This window comes from Haemaphysalis longicornis, unplaced genomic scaffold, assembly GCF_048455015.1.
Source record: "Haemaphysalis longicornis isolate Haplotype H1 unplaced genomic scaffold, Haemaphysalis longicornis Haplotype H1 scaffold_6, whole genome shotgun sequence".
NCBI classification, from domain to species: Eukaryota; Metazoa; Arthropoda; class Arachnida; order Ixodida; family Ixodidae; genus Haemaphysalis; species Haemaphysalis longicornis.
Genome location: NW_027526407.1, coordinates 65204632 through 65219967, shown reverse-complemented (window position 1 = coordinate 65219967; position 15336 = coordinate 65204632). Strand labels below are relative to the sequence as shown.

General features: G+C 46.7%; 1 protein-coding gene and 1 non-coding gene across 3 annotated transcripts in view; one reads left to right on the top strand and one right to left on the bottom strand.

Moving 5' to 3' along the window:
- Positions 1 to 10984, top strand: part of LOC144142849 (aldehyde dehydrogenase 1A1-like) — a 49768-nt gene extending 38784 nt beyond the window's left edge. For both annotated transcript variants that reach the window (XM_077674644.1, XM_077674643.1), the window contains 7 exons: positions 207 to 449; positions 1483 to 1585; positions 3514 to 3703; positions 5134 to 5451; positions 7553 to 7627; positions 9782 to 9821; positions 10819 to 10984. In XM_077674644.1, the coding sequence (XP_077530770.1) occupies positions 207 to 449; positions 1483 to 1585; positions 3514 to 3703; positions 5134 to 5451; positions 7553 to 7627; positions 9782 to 9821; positions 10819 to 10851 (1002 nt within the window). In that variant the 3' untranslated portion in view covers positions 10852 to 10984. The remainder of the gene's footprint in view (positions 1 to 206; positions 450 to 1482; positions 1586 to 3513; positions 3704 to 5133; positions 5452 to 7552; positions 7628 to 9781; positions 9822 to 10818) is intronic.
- A 3615-nt stretch (positions 10985 to 14599) lies between these two features.
- On the bottom strand, positions 14600 to 14671 carry Trnar-ucu (transfer RNA arginine (anticodon UCU)). Its single transcript has one exon. It is a non-coding gene; the product is annotated as a tRNA-Arg (tRNA).
- Positions 14672 to 15336: the final 665 nt, after the last annotated feature.

Genomic DNA, 15336 nt, shown 5'->3' with positions numbered 1-15336 from the left:
GCCCCACCCGCCTGCGTCGTGACATGCGCAGAGGCACCGCTATGGTGGCGGCATTCCGGCAAGGCACTTATTGCAAACCGCAAGAAAATTTTCATATTCGGCGAGCTACGGCTCCTGAAATAGTTTGAATTGTTACGGTTGAAGAAGCGAGAAAAAGTTGCATAGGAGCAGCCGGTTGATGAAACCTGCCTTCAATGCATCCGCAGTGGAACGTGCCCATGGTCCTGCTGTGCTGGAAGATCAGCTGCGCTCTGTGCGCGGGCAACACAGTGGTGTTGAAACCAGCCGAGCAGACCCCGCTGACGGCGCTGTACGCGGCAAGTCTTGTCAAGGAAGCTGGTTTTCCGCCAGGCGTCGTAAACATAGTGCCGGGCTTCGGTGAAACCGCTGGTGCGGCACTGTCGAATCACCCGGATGTCGACAAAGTTTCCTTCACAGGATCTACGGAGGTACGACGTGCAAGGACATTGTGTCCTTCGCGGGCTTCTAGCATTCTTGGAAGCTGAATTATAGCCCTTCGTCTTTGCCACCGTCATTGATCGGGGAAGGTTCAGTGTTTGAGTGAGGTCGTATTCACTAGCTAGCGATCGCCTGTACCCCGCTCACTAGTCGCAACAGGGCGAAGGCCCCTCAGTGAGGTCATTTTATCTTTACAACTTCATTATTTTGTATTTTTGCCTCGTGTATTTTTAGCGCGAAAGCACTGGGTGCCCTGCCTCTTAAAATGGCTTCTGTCGTGCGAACCCTCAGTACGGGTCACAGAATGAAATCATGCCGCACTACCATGAAATCGCGGTGCAAGACGAAGCCGCTCAGTAAAGTTAACAAGGGGAAAAATGCCGCGCAAAAAAGAACAGGCGTTGCTAGGCGACACCCACGAGCTTTTGGTCATGAGCGTTTAGAGAGTGTCGTCTGCTGCCGTGCTTCACTACGGCTCTTCCTTTCTACCCACCATTGCGCGTAATAATCTTTGTAAATACCTAATGCCGCTGAGTCCGTGATCACGCTGCACATAATGCAGAAAGGACAGTATGCAAAGGAGGTTAGCGTATAAATAGCGGGGTTCTAAATTGCGTTATTATTACAGTGTATTGCTTCCACCGCCTTTATCGTCAACCAAATGGTTTCAGAGAGTGGATGGGGCGGACACTCCCACCAATATCGATGCTCAATGTCGCGCTCGCCGCGCTCAACAGAAGCGTACACAACGCAGCGCTCAGCGGGCTTCCGTTCAGTCTTGAAGCGGTATAGCTTAAATAATTTAATGACCCAGGAATAGAATAGCCAAGAATAACCAAGCGAGGCTTGCCCGGCTTGAGTGCAGCTCTCGCATTCAGCTTAATGAAGTAGTATAGCCACACTTAGTGACAACACTGTTTTCAATACCGGTCAGACGAACCAAATTTTGACATTGCGTGTTCGCTAGCTGTTCATCCTCGCAACAATACGAAACGGTATTCTTGTTCAATTTTTTTTTCACAGGTTGGAAAGCTCGTGCTGATGGCATCGGGAGCCTCAAACTGCAAGCGTGTGACCCTGGAACTGGGAGGAAAAAGTCCCCTCATCATCTTTCCCGACGCGAATTGTACGTATTCCCCACCGATACCGCTAGATGAGCGAAAGAGCCTGTTATATCTATTCCGCAGCATCATTGTGTTGCAAGTCATCACAGGTTTGGGCAGGTAGGATGAAGTTTTTATTACCACTTCTTGTGCGGCAGTGGTTTTCAGTTATCAATACTACCTACCGTATTTACTCGCATAATGATCGCACTCGCGTGATGATCCCACCCCTGAAATTCTTCGTCAAAATATGAGTTTTTTTTATTTCCCGCGCAATGATCGCACCCTGAACTTGCCGCAACCATATGTCGTATGTGTGCCAAGTCTAGACAACGATTCTCGTGCTTACGTTAGTTTCCTCCTCTTTCAAAGCGGACAGGGCTACGTTATTGCCGCGGACGCGATTATATTAGCGATATCGGCAAGCGTGAGTTCATTATTGGTGCGGAAGAAACTCTCACTAAATGCACATTATGTACTCACAAAACATCTACAAAATGTGCTCGGCTTGCTGTGTCAGAAGCCGTGTCTTGATGTCCCACACTGTGACAGCAGCAGCCACTTATTCGTCGACCTGTTCTCACGTCACACCAGACTCGTTCTGGTGCGTTCCGTATTGAAAACACTGCATTTTGTATCATTCAGTGGTCATTCGGTTGTCAGTGGAGTTTGTTATGTTTTTATTTGTTATGTTTATTATGCTCATGAGACTTCGTAAACATTGCGTTTTCTGCGCAGAAACTTTTTCTCGAAAAATTTACCTCGCGTAATGACCACACCCCTAACTTTGCATCATATTTAAAAAAAAAAGCGCGATAATTAGGCGAGTAAATACGGTACTTCCTTCCGGAGTAGTGAGCCTGAAGGGTAAGTATTTATATACGTGATATCTTGGGGCATAAATACCAGTCGTGGCGCGCGCGACCTACGCATCCCAACAGTGGGGGCACACGGGATACCGTGAGCCAATTTTAACTAGGAGACAAGCACACCAAAAGAAATTGCTCGGTTTATTTGATTAAAAGTTCTCAACATATTGGTTATTGCGAAAAATTGCCTGCCGATTACGATACTCCCTAATCCGATATTTGGGCGCAGCAGCAGTGCGCTGAGGGATCACTCACTCGTGGGTTCCCTCGACGGCAGGGATGATGAGCCTCTGCGTCGGCGGCGCGAAGTGCGTCTCAGGAAGGGACCGTGACCCGCGTCTTAGGCAGAGAACGTAAACCATCGTCACGTGTACGCCCTCCTCCCGTTTTCACCAGCGTCGCGCAGACAAGCGTCTCGTGCGGGCACAGCCTACTGACCCCTCCTCCCCACCACAAACTTTCGAAGAGCGCTCGCACCCCCACGGCGAACCGCCATCCCCTAACAATTTCGTGACACTTTCCACCTTACAGAATACTGCTCCCCTCCCCCACCCCACACTTTCGGAGAGCGCTCGCGCCGCCACGGCAAAGCGTCCTCCTCTCACCATTTCTCGACAGTCTCCTCATTTGCTTTCTTTCACTAGTCTGTCTCGCCATCGTTCACTCGGTATTTTCACTATTCGGTCTTGCCATCGCTCACTCGGTTACGACGACGACGCGGCTCAGCCCAGAGACGGCCGCCAAAAGGCCGCGCCCTAAAAGAAAACCCTGGGTTTACAAAACCGGCGTCTCCGGGAAGCGAGACAAAGGCACCCCCAAAGAAAATGTAAGAAGAAAGGCTGGCTACCGCAGTCGCGAGCCGCTTGACAAGCAACAATAACAAAACAAAAAAAGCGAAGAGGAATGGGGGGGAGGTTGGGGTTGAGGCGTCAGCTCGAGCACCGCCAACAACTACGTTCGGCTGGTTGGAGCTCCAAAAAAGTGGTAACTTCCTCGCAATCGCTGTTTAATTGTCGTCATTTTGTAGATCACATTGCATGGTCCTATTTTCAGAACTTCGCTGCCGGGATTTTATCTTACAGTGCAAGTGGCTGTCGGCGTAGCCCACCACTGTTCGTTCGCAAACATGGGCCAGGTCTGCTGCGCACCGTCGCGCATCTTCGTGCACGAGGACATCTACGACCACTTCGTCGCTATGTCGGTGAAGATGGCCCAAGCGAGGGTGTTGGGAGACCCGTTCGAAAATACCACCAACCAGGGTCCGCAGGTGAGGTGCCTCTCTCGTGAGATAAGTGCAAACAAGAGTAAGAAGCAGGCTATAAACTTTCGTGCTATTGTTCTCCTGAAGAGGGACTAGCAGTTCAGCACCCTCATTTTTACTCCGCGATAACACCACGTCGCTGCGATGGTTAAGCTCAACCAATATCCCCGTAGACATTTAATTAATGATTTTAACAGCAGCGGTTCGGCAGCGCATGTGTACAGCTTTGGGTGTACACCATACATATATAAACGGTATAAATACATACATACATACATACATACATACATACATACATACATACATACATACATACATACATACATACATATACGAAGTGGAGCAATTAAAACAAATCCGTATTCTACTCTGCGGATACGCGTTCCCTTGCGAAACATAGAATGAATAGGTTCTCGCGCCGGACTACTGTAATGTAAACGTTACTTCGAAGGCAAGTCCCTTGCCGATACGCGAGTAAACATTGTTCTTATTGTTTCTTCCGGGTTCGACTGTTTCCGCATACGATTTGTGCGCGCTGTTGGTGAGTGCTCTCTCTCTATTTCTCTCTCTCTCTCTCTCTCTCTCTCTCTCTCTCTCTCTATATATATATATATATATATATATATATATATATATATATATATATATATATATATATATATATATATATATATATATATATATATATAATCTTGTTTAAGTTCGCGAGGTCCCTCAGATTCGAAGAAAAATGTGTGCATATGTGCGTCTGTATGTAATCATGACCGTCTGTATGTTAATACAAATTAAGTGCAGGGCACTTAAGGGGCACGCCTTGTCGTTGTAGCTCGCTCGCTAGAACCAAGTAGAGCCACATGGCGTACCATTCTAAGGGAGTCCCCCAAAGCCTTTAAAAATTAATCAGTTTATATACTCATAGTCATTCTAAACTCGTGAACCACTGGCGCTTTTCATACATCCCCCCGTTGTTTAACGTAAAGGAATCTGCAGGTACATTTGAGGCAAAATACACGTAATCAACCGACAGCGCCCACGTTCATTTAGTAAGGAACGCTCGTTGGGTGGGTTTTTGCGATAGTAAGGAAAAAAAGTGGCAGTGCAAGAAAAAAATGGCCCGTTGAAAACTGCGCAGTAAGGCGCCGGCGGCGCCGTCCCACACGGGAGGACAAGCAAGCACAAAAAGAACAGAACTCCCACTGGTGCAGTTTCAGGCAGGGGGCGCGCGAGCACTGCGAAGGCGGGAAATTTGAACTGCATTGGACAAACTCGTTTCCATTCACCAAGAGAGGAGTGAGACAAGTCGGCGAAGAGCGTGGGTAGTAGCAGTGAGCGGATAACGGCGCTACAGCCCATTATGGCGAATCACTGTTCTGCACTTCCGACAGCTTTCACATTGAGTGGAATGACTTTAATATTGCTTGTGTTGCGTCATGCAGGTGAGCAAGGAGCAGATGGACAGCGTCCTCGGCTACATCGAGTCTGGCAAGCGCGAGGGAGCCAAGCTTGAATGCGGCGGCCAGCGCCACGGCAGCCGCGGGTACTTCGTCCAGCCCACCGTCTTCTCCGACGTGCGGGACGACATGAAGATCGCCAGGGAGGAGATCTTCGGCCCCGTGCAGAGCCTCTTCAAGTTCAAGACCACCGAGGAGGTCATCGAGCGCGCCAACAAGACCACGTATGGCCTCGGGGCCGGCCTCTTCACGCGGGACCTCGACACGGCCCACAAGGTGTCCCACGCCCTCCAGGCGGGCGTCGTCTGGTACGCCAATGTTTTTTTTTTTTTTTTTCGCGTTGTGCCTGAAGCGCCGTCAAAATGCACTTGGGTAATTTCATTGTTTGCAACCGAATTGGTATTTTTAGTTGGGGGCGAGACTGTAAAGAGGCCTTGGTGGAATCCAGAGCTTTATGTATTAGGACGGGTTATTTATAAATTATCAATGGCGTTTCAATCGGTAGAATTCTTTCACGATGGTGATGGAGGCGAAAAGCAAAACGCCCGTGTGTACGAGATTTGGGCGCACGTTAAAGATCCCCAGGTGGTCAAAATTAATCCGGAGCCCTCCACTACGGCGCGCCTCATCGCCTGCGTTGCGCTGGCGCATTAAACTCTACAATCAATCAGAATTCTTTGACAAGTACCCCCCACCCCAGCCAAAATTGTGTAACGCCGTACGTTTACGCAAAAATCCAGATTTGGCGGTAGTAACCATAACAGCGTAAATGGAGATAATTGGCTGAAATGAATTTTAAAATACCGGAACAATAAGAGAAATCGAAAAATACAAACTTCATGGAAATGATCTGATGAAGACAAAAATAGGCATCCTACATATCTACCCCCGCAACCCAAAAATAAACAGAGAATTTCTGAGCGAAAACCGTTCAAAATAAAAATGCAAAACCGGCGAAAAACCATGATACACCCTGCATTTCCACGAAAAATTCAGATTTGGCTGAAAGCACCTGTAGGACAAAATTAAGAAAACACAAACTTAACAACACGTTTTAACAAGAATGATCTGACAAAATCAAAAATATGTATCATACATTTTCACCCAAAACACAACAATAAACAAAAAAAGCCCACAAAAACATTCTAAATGCGCATAAAACAAGGCGAAAGGCAAGGCGAAAGGTTCCGAAAATCTGCGTAACGTCCTGAATTTCTAGAGAAACGCTGATTTGGCGATAAAAAAATTCTAGTAGTCGTTGCAGTAGCGTAAACGGAGAAAATTTGTCGATGGGAGTTTTAAAATGCCATAAAAGTAAGAAAGAAGAAAAAATAAAAGTTTCAGTGAAATTATCCGAGAAAAACCAAACTGTGCATCTTATGCATCTCCCCCCAAAAATGACGAATGAAAAAAAGTCCGCAAAGAATGCTGGAAATACGCACAAAAATAGTGGAAATGGGCGAACTCTGTAGTACCGCTTGCTTCGTCATGAAAAAAAAAAATCAATAGTTAGCGAAGCAAAGGCACTTCGTCGCTATAATGGCACATATGTGCATCATCAGCGAAAAGAACCAAAGGAAAACGTAAAAAGACTAAAATGATCCAACGTCTTTGCCTACTCACAGCCATATTAGGCAGTGTGGCATAAAAAGGCTACGCATTAGGAGACAATTGTCTGTATTTCTGCAGATTTTTTTCGATTACTGGAAACCACCGTCTTTGCAAGGGAAGCACCACCTATGTCCACACCGGTTCCTTGACGGTGGATAAATCCTCTCTCGGTAAATCATGGATTTCAGTCGGCAGTTCTGTCGTTGCTACCACTTAGAAGCAATTAAGTCCGTAAACGATCGTACGGGGAGAAATCCGGCGCTTATGTTGCTAGCGAATTCCCGCTCAAGGGGATTTTTCAATGCCTATCACAGCTGCCATTAGACGCTTACCGCCAATTCACCACTTCTTATTAGATGCGACGCTGAGAGGAGCATCTCTTGCCGGCGGCCCTGTCCTGCGTCCGCCGTCGTCGGTGTCCGCGTCCGCACAGCTGCGTCTCTCCTCCGCTCACCCCCTCTCCTCTCGCCGTGATAGCGCGCCCTCTCCCCCAACATCTGTGGCGCGCAGTGCAGCGCGCTTTCTCACTCCGCCGGTCAAGCGCGCTGTGCGCATGTGCAGCGCCCTCTCTCTCCGTGGTCTCCTCTACTTCGGGCGCGCTGCGCATATAAGCGGTCTCTCAGTCGACGGTCGTCCGCGCTACGCTTGCTCTCTCTCTCTCCCTCTCTCGCATTACCCGACGATTTTCAATATTACTACCACTGATCCCCCCCCCCGCCCCATGTAAGCGTCTTGAGCGGCACGTCTATTCGAAGAAAACTGAAAAAGTTTTGCTTCCACTCATCTTTTCGCTTTCAGGATCAACACTTTCATGGAGCTCCCTCCGCAAGCACCGTTTGGAGGTTTCAAGATGTCGGGAATTTCTCGCGAAATGTGAGTTGCCCGAATCTGCATTGGTGTCATTTGTGCCGGATATTTTAAACTACAAGCTAATCTGCTTTATGCGCCTTTCTGTCGTGTTTCGACGTCGTGCTTCTCTGATTTGATAAGGCAGGGTCGGCACTAACGAGGCTGTCATGCCCGTGTAAACTTTTAGAAGCAGCAGGGAGACAGATAAGAGAATGTACACGCCACCACCTTTACCAACTTTCTCTTACCCTGAGAAGACCTGAAGTTATTTACGTGCATAAAAGCTGATTAATCAGTCGAAGGAAAGCGTGTGCGCGCAGTCAGAAGAGGTTAAAATACATTTTATGACAAGTGATAGAAAATTTTGATAGTTGTCTGTTGCTGCACGTGCATTTTCAAGGCGCCTTTCCATTTCTTCAACCTTAAGTTTCCTTAGTTGTTTCGAATGAACACAGCAACGCCTGCGTAATTACGTCAAGGCGTCGGGTGTAGCATGGACCACGATTTCTCAAGTTATTCTCAGTTTTTTTATACTTCTGTTCTTTTCCTCTCAGGCGATTCCATTAGGGCGCTCGACCAAATATACAGGGGTGTTTTTACCAGTTCGTTCGGAGTTGAAAAATTTTAACTCTTTCTTTTATATGATATTTGTTGATGCTATTGGATTGTGCAGCCTTCATAGTGTTACCACTTCATGAAGTATACTGACGTGTTTTGTGTTTCCAATCTTCCTGCGAAGAATGGTTGCCAAGTTGACGATCAATTACCAAAGTACCATATTTCGCTATAAATATCCATATCAGGGGACTTTTTGTTTCATACTGGTATATTTATTTTTCTTTTATTTCGCTATCAAAAGACGGGGCTTGTCGGAAAAATTTATTGTCGCTCAGCGGAGTTGCGTCTATCTGTCAACCAAGCGCACCACAGAAGAACCGGAGACGATAGTGCTGGGAAAGCGGCCTTCGCAACGACGGCGGCGTTGCCATTGAGAAGATAGGTCGAATGCAGCTCGCAAGCTATTTCTGCCTCGACAAGTCTTGGGACTCCCGCATCCGCTTGATTGTACGCGTTCAGTGTGGGGTGTGCAACCAGTGCGTGGGGAAGAAGAGAAACGAACTGTATTTACGGCGAGTAAAAGCCGGTGCTATTGGGGGCAACAAAAGGAGCGGCAGGTAGCCGATGCCGCCGGTAAAGTGAGCCAACGGGACCACTCAGACGGTTAGAACGCTAAGCACGCTGGGTATACCAGTACCCCGTATACGGGGTACGAGGCATGTGCAAGAAAAGTCGCGTTGCAAACTGATGAAGCCGGAGCAATTCGCGTGCATCGGGCTGAGCTTTAAAGGGACATTAAGGCGACTGGCAAGTTTGATTCAGACGAACGTTCAACTGTACCGTAGCCCTCTCAGCGTTTATTCGCCGGCGGAATATGCTTTACATGCCGAGTAATTGCCAATTGCAAAACTTGTTTCTCTCTCTTTCCTTTTCCTCGCACCATTTCATGATGCGAAGGAAAGTTTGACATTCACCTAAATGCAGCCATACGGCTACAAAGAAAAGCTGTACAGCTTTCTCAGAAACTTCGCAGTTGAAGAAAAATACGTCCTGGTCCAGGATTCGAACCCGGGACCCGGGACAACATTAACACCATTTCATGGTGTTTCGCGTGACGAAATCCGCCACCGGAAGTGAGTGGGACAGCCGTGTGGTTTAGCAGGAAAACTAAAACCGGTTGGAATGGTTTGAATTATGCCTGTACATTTAAACCGTTGATGAATTGTGAAGGTTGACGAGCAAAAAAAATATTTTATGGGTTTGTTTGAGAGCTTGTATGCGCGCTCCTCTTACTGCTGATTGTCACATGACACTTGGCAAATCCGGTCAGCCGCTCTGCTGAACGACGGGATGGCTTCATTTTTTTTTATAATTCCCGAAGATATTTTGAAGGCACTGTCCCAGAGACTGGTATATTCGTGTTTTGAGGACACCAATTTATCTATTTAAACCTACTTCGGTTTTGAATTCAGTGTCCCTTTAACCTCGCCAGGTAGAACGATGAAATGCTCACGAAACATGAAAGATACGGCAATGGATGTTCCATTGTTTTTTTCTTTTTTTTTAATTTGCGTTCGTCGAGGGCCTTAACAACCGACGTTGCTGCTTTCCTTTTTTTAGGGGTGAAGAAGGCATCCTGGCGTACACCGAAGTTAAGACGGTGAGTGAAACAAAAGAGTGAGAAGTTTCGATCTGAATGCGCTCCTGTAAGGTTGAGCCTAAGGTTTGGCTTTATACTGATTTCGGTATCCGTTTTGGTTTCTTGTGTGACCTCAATTATTATGCACAGCGTGAAGTGGCCCATTGAGTGAAAAAGCAGGATTCGGGCGTCTGACGTCCGTAGCGGAGAAACGGCTCCAAAACTTCTAATTGGTTGTGGTGTGTGGCACAGCGATGGGCACGTGTACTGACCAGCGCTTAAAAAAGCCAGCGACAAAGCAATCACGCGGTGCCTGTAGCAGAAAAGCGGATCCTAGACATCCTACGTCCTGTGACGCCTTTCAAAGCGATACGTAGCGTATCGCTGTGGAGTGACCAGCACCTGCAACACCGGATGCCGTTGCCTCGTGAATAGTGGAACATGCCCGCCTTCTCGAGGCGACCGCATATGCGTCGAAGCAAAATTAAAGAGCCTGACTTGCACCCCAAAACTCGAAGGAGAATGTTCGTAAACTGCGCTTGAGGTTACTGAGGACACAGTTTTTTTAAGGAAAACAAACGACCGACGTGTACAGCCCGAGAAGCAATGCGCTCGCGCTGTCCGCGTCGCTCGTGCTGTAAACGTCGTTCGCTCGTTTTCATTAAAAAAAGTCTGTCCTTTGTAACCTCAACCGCAGTTTACGAACATCCAACACCAACTAGCCCAATTCCTTACCTTACTGTCGAAAGAGAACTCCGCAGAGTTCCATTGGACTAAAGCTTCACGTCGGACTAGTTGGGTACACATGACACCCAGGGAACCAGGGAGGCAAAACTAGGACTAAGGAGAAGACAGACAGGCATGAGCGCTCGTGTCTGTCTGCCTTCTCTTTGGTTAAGCTTTTTCCGGGCTGTTTCCTTAGGTTCCATTGGACATGAATGTTTTGGCAAGAAGTCATAGGAAGTGCTTATCTTTCGTGAGAATTTTTTGCACAGAAATTCTTGTTTTACCCCTACAGATTATAACGAAGCTGACCGAGAAGATCTCCTAATTAGCCGCCCTTCTGGAAGGCCTATTCTGTGCGGACGGCTGGACGTGGAGACAGAACGCCTTTTTTTTCTTGTTCCCTTTCATCATCACTACAATACGTTCGACAAAGCTGCAATAAACAAAGTTGAGAAATATTGTGGTTGCCGATGATTCATGCCACCTGCGATTTGATTTTATAAATTCTAAGTATAACTTCAACACAGCACTTGCTTCGCAAGTGGTGGGTACTTTGCCTACTAATGTTCACCGATTGTAATGCATTAGTAGGCGTCCAATCAACGTCCTGCTACGGAATTTATTGCAGCCTGCCCAACATCCGTACCAAACACTGGTGAAGGGCTGTAGAAGTAAATGCCTTGTTAAAGGGACGCTGAAGTGAATTTGTCAAGCTCCCTTTTTTACTTGCACTGCGTAGACTGGCTTAAATTAAAACACTTTTCTTCGTTTAACCGGTTGATAAGTCGGTAATTATTTTAGAAAGCCCGAAAGAAGAAAAAAAATTCACCCGCATTTCCCCGAAGGGGAGCATGGGGAAGTGCGAATGCACAGGTGATGCGAAGGAACTCTTCTTGGGTCGCTTAAGAAGTGCATTCGCACTTAAAAAAATGGCTTAATTTCACGGGTTGATAGGAATTTTGTTTCGAGATCGTTCATGAATATATTAGCGTAGTTGGGTGCCATTCGAGTAGCCATCGCAGTGCCGTTATTTTGTAGGTAATAGTGATTGTGGAATTAAAAGCTATTTAATTCCACACTAGCCTGGTCAAAGTTTCAATGACTTGTGGGCTTGGCGCCTCGTGATCCCGATGTATGCTATAGGATTCAACCAGGGCTTCAATCCCATCTCGGTGAGCTATATTTGTGTACAGAGAAGTTACATCTATAGTTACAAGGAAGGCGCCATCAGGGATTTTTATGTTGTTAATTTCCCGTAGGAAGTGGTTAGTATCACGAAGATATGCCGAATGGGTAGCGAAGGAACTCTTCTTGGCCAATCGCCCTAAGTGGGTATGTGGTGGGGTCGCTTTCGCACTTAAAAACTCTTCTTGGCCAATCGCCCTGAGTAGGTATGTGGTGCGGACGGACGGACGGCGGTGGACGCGTGATTCAGGGTCGCTTAAGAAGTGGATTCGCACTTAAAACACAATGTGCGGTCTGCGGCAGCCGCACCAGCTAAGTAAAGGCTATGACGTCGGGAGGCGGTGCACCGTGATTGCACGATGTCCAAGATTAGCATTCAAACAAGTTTCAATTTTCGGTTCAGTAAAACAACATGCTTGAGATCCGGCGTTATATCGTTGGGTGGGCATTCTCGATATCTCAATAACTGTCATACCATGCTTCTACCATGTTGTCGGCTGTAAAATGGTTGAGATAAGCCTCTCAGGACGGCTTCGAATCGTAACAATCACTAGCCGAGGCCTACGCATTGGATGAACGCCATCCGCGTCACCGCAGACGCCCTATTGTTATGCGCTTTTCCCCCATATTTAGAGCTTGCCTCACTCATGCCTGTATCGTAAAAAGGGGGTTCGCACCAGGTCAAGGGTCTGCTGATTCTGGCCTGTGCCCACTGCCCGCAAACAGTTGGTGCTTATGGCAAGAGCACGCCAACGAGAACTCGCTGACGCGTCAGTGTCAGTCTGCGCGCGTTCTGCGAGCTCGCTTGGAGCAGTGAACGTTACGCCCCAAAAATGGTGAACTCAGTATATAAAACATCGTCCAGAAACAAAAAAAAAATCAACTTACAAAAAAAAGGTTGTACCCTGGGGGATTCGAACTTACGACATGCAAAGTAAAGTTTCTAGCGCTCCCAACCACTCGGCTACGGGCAGCGCTGAAGGCTTGGAAATATAAGGTGTATAATGTACGACAGTTTACACTTTTATTTAGTTTTAGCATTTTAAGCAGCTTACGGGATTATTTCTTGTATAGCGCTCGTGCAGTAAGCGTCCCCCAAATTTCCACAATATCTCACGTCTAGCAGTTGCATTGCTTCGACGGAAATGAGTTCGCAGCTGTGTCGTCGTGCTGCTGGCCGCTGTGCTTGTTCACCCAACGCAAAAAAAGTGGTTCCTGCTCCCTAGTTTTACGCTGAACGGTAAAAGTTTCAGTTGATTTTATTTCCTTAGTACCTATATTGAATTCGCTGACTCTTGTCCCGCCTTGAAGTGGACGTAGATTTTCCTACTAGCGTACCAATCACCGAAGCGTCGCATCGGCGCTTGTGCAGCGCTTGTGTGGAGCGACCTGGACTTGAATCTTGATAAAGTGTACAAACTAACAAAGTAATGAAAGGCACATTCTTCCATTGACAAACGTATCGTAGCTTAGTTTCAACTGAGCGAACGAATTGCGACGACCCGTCAGCGGCCGGTGGACTAAACGCTGGGCGTACTAACTCTGTATGAAGGTCGGCGAGCCGTGCAGTAGCGCTGTCAAGCCAAGTCATTTCCTCCTGACGTCACACGAAAACGCCACAGGAAATGGGTGAGGATGCAAAGAAGGGGACATCATTTCGAATTGATTTTTACACTAAATAAATTCACGTAAACGCACTCAGAGTGGGTGAAACATGGCCTATAGACTCCGGATTTCAATTTGCGATAGTAATCCCGCAATGTTTACAAATCACTTCAGTGCCCCTTTAAACCCTGTTGAATCGCTCCCGTACTTTAAATTATTCAGATGTGTTAGAAACTGGCAAAAATAACTGAATTACTATAAATACGCTTTTTGTGCACTAAAGTATCAAAGCTGGCGATTTCTAGCACAGGCACTGCCGCCCTCAGAAGCCGAGTGTAGCAGACGACAGCGGCGCGAGTCCCTAAGCCGACGTCATGGCCAGAGGGCGCCACTCAAACATCTCACTGCCAATATACGTGTTTCAAAAAGAACGAATGGCCACCCTCATCTTTCCCTTCGCGTTCCTTGGCTTTGTTGACTGCCTACCCTTATTTCTGTGTTCATAAACGAGACACTCATTTCCACATCTCAGTCGCTACGTTATATATATATATATATATATATATATATATATATATATATATATATATATATATATATATATATATATATATATATATATATATATATATATATATATATTCTCAGTTGGCAGTCAAGTATGCCTTGGAAAGCAACGGGGAGGATGCGGTATGTCATTGAAACAGATGAAGAATTTCGAAAGACAGAAAGGGGAGAAAAAATGCCCGCCGGGTGGGATACGAACCCACGACCTCCAGAATACGGGTCTCGCTCGATGACCACTACGCTACTGGCGGGGCAGTTTTCCATTAAAGTTAAGGCATTTGTTTCCTGCGCTTGGGGGTGGTAGCCAGCACAACGCCAGTCGGACGAGTCGGGATGAAGGGCGGGCCTATATATATATATATATAGGGAGTAGTAGAACTTTGAAGATGGCAGAGAACACAAGAGAAGAAAAACTTTGAGAAGAAAAAACCACAATCGTGCTTTTACCTTGTTCGAAGTTTTTCTTCTCTTGTGTATATATATATATATATATATATATATATATATATATATATATATATATATATATATATATATATATATATATATATATATAGGGTTTGGTACTGAGGGGCTCGTTAGGAAATACAGAAAGAAATGCCGGCAGTCTACAACGCCAAAGAAGGCATAGGGGAATGGTTAGACGATTTTTTACCTTTAGTGACGTTACATTAGTTTTTTATTAATTACGTGAGAAAGAAAGAAAGAAAAACACCCACCCAGAGTGGGGACCGAACCCACGCCTTTCGATTAGAATTCGAATGCCTTACCAATTCGGCTATCTGGGCGACTGTGTTCTCCCTCATTTTCTGGGGTATTTATATTTACTACAACTGTATCTGACGCTTGAGGGTGGTAGCCAGCGCCACTCAGACTACACGGGGAGAAGGGGACCTTCTCTTCAACCCCCAGGGCGTGTGACGTGACCTTCTACAGCCTGTCATAAGCGGGTAACTGGCGGGAAACCCTCTTATGCTACCTTGGAATCAAGGCTGCAGAACCGAGGCCCTCGCTAAGCTTTCGCACAATAATAGGGTTTGGAATTGAGGGGCTCGTTAGGAAATACAGAAAGAAATGCCGGCAGTCTACAACGCCAAAGAAGGCATAGGGGAACGGTTAGGCTATTTTTTACCGTTAGTGACGTTACATTTTTTTATTATTAATAATTACGTGAGAAGGAAAGAAAGAAAAACATGCGCCCAGAGTGGGGACCGAACCCACGCATTTCGATTAGATCTCGAATGCCTTACCAATTCGGCCATTTGGACGACTGTGTTCTCCTTCACTTTCTGGGGTATTTATACTTACTACAACTGTATCTGACGCCTGATGGTGGTAGCCAGCGCCACTCAGACTACACGGGGAGAAGGGGACCTTCTTTTCAACCCCCAGGGCGTGACGTGAACGTCTACAGCCTGTCATAAGCGGGTAACTCGCGGGAAACCCTCTTATG